The sequence below is a fragment of the Lepisma saccharinum genome, chromosome 1 (assembly GCF_977018435.1).
Source record: "Lepisma saccharinum chromosome 1, izLepSacc3.1, whole genome shotgun sequence".
NCBI lineage: Eukaryota > Metazoa > Arthropoda > Insecta > Zygentoma > Lepismatidae > Lepisma > Lepisma saccharinum.
This window is the reverse complement of record NC_139229.1, coordinates 222,090,920-222,096,507: the sequence shown is the minus strand read 5'-3', so window position 1 is coordinate 222,096,507 and position 5,588 is coordinate 222,090,920. Positions and strand designations below refer to the sequence as shown.

Sequence of the window (5,588 nt, the reverse complement as noted above, 5' to 3'; positions counted from 1 at the left end):
ATTTAGTTTTGCCAACTGTAAAAGACGTTTCAGTGTTTTACTCTTTCATCAGACATGAGTTAAAAGATCAAAATAAACCTTCGAATAAACAACCGACTTTTCATGAAATATCAAATATAGTTGCACAACAACTTGATGGCATCTGGAAGAAAGCGACAATTCCCATTGTGTCACTTTCTCGTGTCATACAGTTTTTAGATAAGTAACATAAGTACTACTTAAAACTTATAAGGTTTCCCAAAACGAAGCGTAACGAAAGTTATGATTTAAAACTAATCGCATTTAAAAATAATTGTGTAGCTACTTTATTTGATATTGCTGACTGCAAATGGCCTCTCTCTTCCAATTATTCTTGTGAAAAGCTTCGAAAAGTTCCTGTAAAGGAACAAAGTTTCTTGACAGACCAGAGATTGACAAGAAAAATGGTAATAGGAGCAGTAGATGTTGCCGAGAGTAATATAATCGAAAAACTAGAAGAACGAAAAATGAAGGAAAAGGCAAGGCAAGAAAAACATTCTAAAGTTAGCTTTGATTCGGACTTTCAAACTTGTGTACAAAAAATCCAACAGCTAACAGATCTTCCGATGCACCAGTAAATTTAAAGCAGAATCGTTCTCCCGAAAGTCTGCAACCCTCGACTTCGAAGGAAAATCAACAGTGTAGTCGGAACAAACTAGAACTTCCCACACTTGCAAGAATTTGTGATCATTTTGCTGTTTCAGACCTAACTGCGGCAGCCATCGCTTCGGGGCCGTTTTGCAAGATGTTGGTATTGTGACAGGAGAAGATATTTCAAATGTAATTGACAAGAATAAAGTCCGCCGAGCTCGTCAACAAAATAGGGACTCTCTTAAAAAAATAATTTCCACCAAGTATGTCTAAAGTATTTACTTCGACGGAAGAAAAGACAAACCCCTTTACCAGGAAAAAAATGGAAATCGCAGAACAATCACCGAAGAACATATTTCTTTGATTGAAGAGCCGAATTCAGTTTACCTAGGGCACGTCACACCAGCTTCCGGCACTGGAAAGTCTATTGCAAAAAGCATATACGATTTTTTTATTGCAAATAAACTGCCTTTGGAACAACTCAGTGCTGTAGATTGCGACGGCACCGTGATCAACACTGGACACAAGAATGGAGCGATTCGCTATTTGGAACTGCAAATCAAACGATCTTGATGGAAATACTACAGGACCCAGCGAATATTCTGGACCAATTGGAAAATCACTTGAAAATTGTGAGCAACTCCCGGTTGTGAACTTTAGTGTTATCAAAGGAAATTCTTTAGAGGTGGATCCAGAAGATCTTAGTAGCGATCAACAATATTTATTTGAGGTGTATCAAGCTGGACATTAATAATGTGGGAACATATCTCTTGAGGACCAGCAGAGAGTTGATTGATTGATTGATTTTTTGTTTTAAGTTCACTTTATGCACAGTAAGGCTAATCGGGACTGTACATACAGTTTAAAGTTGAATCTGAACCACTATGTGCCTCCACCGTGTATCGAACCCGGGACCCCTTGTTTACAAGGCGACTGCGCAATCAGAGAGACCCTACCAGCAGAGAGTGTAGACACCTTTACAGCGGAACGTTTTGCTGGATGAGAGACACAGTTGTTAAAGATTTTTCATTCTTACTACATGAAGACAGAAACGATACTCATATTAACTAAGAAGAAAGCGGAAAACTTAAATATGTGGAATAATGTTGGTGAATACTGACGATTCTGCACGTTAAAATTGGAAACTGAGATAGCCCGACCCTGTGGCCGAGTGGTTAGCACATCGCGCTGCGACGCCAAGGGTCCCGGGTTCGAATCCCGGTCGGGTATGGTTGTTTGTGAATGTCCATTTTCATCCATTTCATCATTTCATCACTCATCCCCATCTTCGCAAATTAGCCAAGAGGCACAAAACGCGAAGTAAAATAAACTAAATCAATCAATCAATCAATGGAAACTGAGATATACTGTTGCGAGGTTTGAAACACTGCACTTGGTGGAAATCGCTATTAAGTCTGACATACGCGAAACCACACACCCAGGAACTAGGAAGCTATTCATGGTCCTCCTGTGCCCGGATAAATGGTTGATTCGATTCGTTACGGCCCGGTCATCCATTGTGTTCCCGCTGAGAGAGTGCGCCTTATTAACGGCTTTGTGTTTGAGCTACGAGAGACGGTGTTTTTGTGCTTACCAGCAATTCTGTGCATCGTATCCTTGCCGGGTGTGACTGTGATCTTCGTGTATGTTCTTTACGTGTTTTGAGACTTAAATATGGAGCAAATACTTTCAAACAAACGTCTTCTCAAAAGTGACGCCACACGTTTGGAGAAGAAATTGGCGGCAGATGATCTCACCGAAGGTAATGTTTTAGTGTACATAGACAAAGCATTACAACTGACAGAAGACACTCAAAAACTGATCCGTGAAATCTCAGAAAAGTGCACCGACGAACAGTTTGAGCAATATGATGAGGAAATTGGTTCAGTGCAGGACAGGCTCGACGAAGCATAGGCCAAGTTATACATCGCGATAAAACAGCAAACTACCGTGACCGTGACCGAGACAAAGACAGTGAGTGATGTGCGTCTACCAAGATTGGATTTGCCTACTTTTACAGGAAATCTGCTGCAGTGGCTTTCTTTTAGAGACTTGTTCGTGGCGTCCGTACACAACAACGCGTCACTTTCGCCCGCGCAAAAACTGCAGTATTTGAAATCGAGCGTCCGTGGTGAACCCGCGTTATTGTTACAGTCTATAGCGATAACCGATTCGAATTACAAAGAAGCATGGGACATTCTGACTAACATATATGAACAGAAACACGCGCTAGTGAACGACACAATTAAGCGGCTTGTGTCCCAACCCTCATTACAAACTGAGTCTGCTGTCGGCTTACGCAAGCTGGTTGATGTGACGACAGAATGTGTTCGAGTTTTACGTGTGTTGGACATTCCAGTGCAGCATTGGGACGTTATCCTAGTGTTTCATACCGTGGAGAAATTGGACAGTACTTCGAGGCAACAATGGGAGCCTCAGCTCAGTTGTCGTCCGAGCAACTTCCTACTTTCGAACAGCTGAGCGGCTTCCTGGACAACAGAGCGAGAGCACTCGCAGCATCTGCATCTCCCAAGGACCCGAAACCAGGATCCCAAAGGAAACCCCCCACCACCCCACAGTGAACCCAGTGCTAGAAGAAGTGCTAATTCATTTCACTTGTCGTCCTCTTGCCCTATGTGTCGAGAATATATGAGCCTATCTGTGCCAGAGAGGGAAGTGTTTGTGAAATCGAAGGGCTTGTGTTTCAACTGCCTTGATAATTCCCATTTTGTGGATAGGTGTAAATCAGGCTCGTGTAGGTCTTGTGGTAAGTCTCACCACACGTCTATCCATCGTGAAACTTCGCAAAGAGCTAAGGTAAATGGAAACGTGGCAACGCCGCAAGTGGTGTTGCACATAACAGCTGATACGCAGTGTGACGCAACGCGTGTCTTGTTACCGACTGCTGTTGTGAGAGTAAAGGATAAACAAAATCAGTTTCACTCCCTGCCAGCACTTTTGGATAGTGCTAGTGAAAAATCCTTTTTGTGCGAGAACGCAGCCCAATTATTAGGCTTGAAACGTAAAAAAGTGTTCGTGTCGGTTACTGGTATTTCGGGTGTAAATGTCGGTAATTCACACTCTACTGTTGATTTGAACATACTTTCTAAAAACGGGGACAGATCCTACCATTGTTCGCCCTTAATTGTGAAGAAAATATCCAACACAGTGCCACAAGCGTGTGTACCAAACACTCTGAGTTTTAAACATTTACGAAATCTTGAACTTGCCGATCCTTCATATCACAAACCTGACACAATTCAGTTGCTTGCTTATCGGGGCTGATCTTTTCCCATTGTTACTAATGAGTGGAAGAATTGAGGGGAGAATGAATGAACCCGTGGCTATTCAAACCCGCTTGGGATGGGTTGTTTGTGGCAAAACTCCTCAACAAAGACCTCAACAATCTCTGTCTTCTTATCACATTGTTGTACAAGAAAATGATCTGAACGAAACTCTGAATAAGTTTTTTTGAATCTGAGGAGATTCCTAACTTACGAGTGCCGAGTCAAGAAGAACAATTGTGCGAGGAACATTTCGTACGAACACATTATCGCGAGGATGATGGTCGGTACGTCGTACGCTTACCATATAAGGTCAACCGTGACGAGTTAGGTTATTCAAAAGATAAGGCGATGAAATGTTTGCTTAGTCAAGAGCGTAGGCTTCGAGTTGATAGACAGAGACTCGAACAATACCAGTCATTCATGCAAGAGTACATTGCGTTGAATCATATGACACCAGTGGCGGACTGTGAACCACCCAGCACTCCCGCTAATTCTTATTTCATTCCGCATCATTCTATAACAAAGGAGACAAGCACAAGTACGAAACTGAGAGTAGTTTTTAATGGATCGAGTAAAACTAGCACAGGGGTGTCCTTGAATGACCTGTGAATGAATGGAGGTAAACAACAGCCAGAGTTACTATCCATTTTGTTACGTTTTCGTGGCCATCTTATTGCATTGACGAGTGATGTTCGGATGATGTATCGCCAGATAAAGGTGAATCTTCAGGACAGAGACTACCAATTAATTTTGTGGAGAGAATCCCCCAATCAACCTGTGATTGTTTATCGTTTAAATACGCTCAAGTATGGCACGGCACCAGCTGCTTTTCTTGCTATGAGAGTGTTACGTCAGTTAGCAGACGATGAAGGTGAAAATTACCCGATTGCAGCAGAAGTCTTAAAGCAAAAGTTTTATATGGACGATTTGTGCAGTGGAGCTGACAGTGTTCCAGAAGCAATAGAGATGCAGCAACAATTGACACAATTGCTGAGAAAGGGTGGATTTGAGTTGCATAAGTGGACGTCAAATCATACTGACGTGTTGAACAGTATTCCTGAGCATTTGCGAGAGAAACCTACAATATCTTCCATCCATAACAGCAAATTCATAAGAACTCTTGGCCTTGTGTGGCACCCGGATACTGATCATTTGAGTTTCATTATTAACCCACCTAGTGAACACCCTGTATTAACCAAAAGGTTGTTGTTGTCTGAGGTAGTTCGCATATTTGATCCACTCGGATTACTAGCCCCCAGTCACTATGTTAGCTAAATTTTTAATTCAATCACTGTGGAAGGAACAGTTAAATTGGGATGAACCTATTCCTAGTGACATAAGAGAAATATGGGAAAGACAGTGTGCTGAATTACATGTGTTACAGAGCATACAGTTACCGCGATGCTTAAAATGTAGAGAACCAGCTTTGTGTCAACTGATTGGTTTTTGTGATGCCAGTGAGAAAGGTACATGTGCTATTGTGTATCTACGAACAGTATATGATGACAACGCTGTTAGTCAGATTGTTAGTTTCGAAAACAAAGCTTGCACCTATAAAACCTGTAACATTGCCACGTTTAGAGTTATGTGCTGCTGTGTTGTTAGCCAAATTGATTAGTGTTGTGCAGTCATCATTGTCATTGCATATAGACGATATTTTCCTATGGTCTGATTCACAGATCACCCTATGTT

General features: G+C 41.9%; 1 protein-coding gene across 1 annotated transcript; it reads left to right on the top strand.

Moving 5' to 3' along the window:
- The first annotated feature begins 4,595 nt into the window (after positions 1 to 4,595).
- On the top strand, positions 4,596 to 5,171 carry LOC145989009 (uncharacterized). The gene has a single exon (XM_083124311.1). It carries the CDS (start codon positions 4,596 to 4,598, stop codon positions 5,169 to 5,171), a length of 576 nt encoding a protein of 191 aa, XP_082980437.1.
- Positions 5,172 to 5,588: the final 417 nt, after the last annotated feature.

Bases quoted from the DNA above. Each gene is read 5' to 3' on its own strand.
- LOC145989009 (XM_083124311.1), top strand. From the start codon at position 4,596: ATGTATCGCCAGATAAAGGTGAATCTTCAGGACAGAGACTACCAATTA.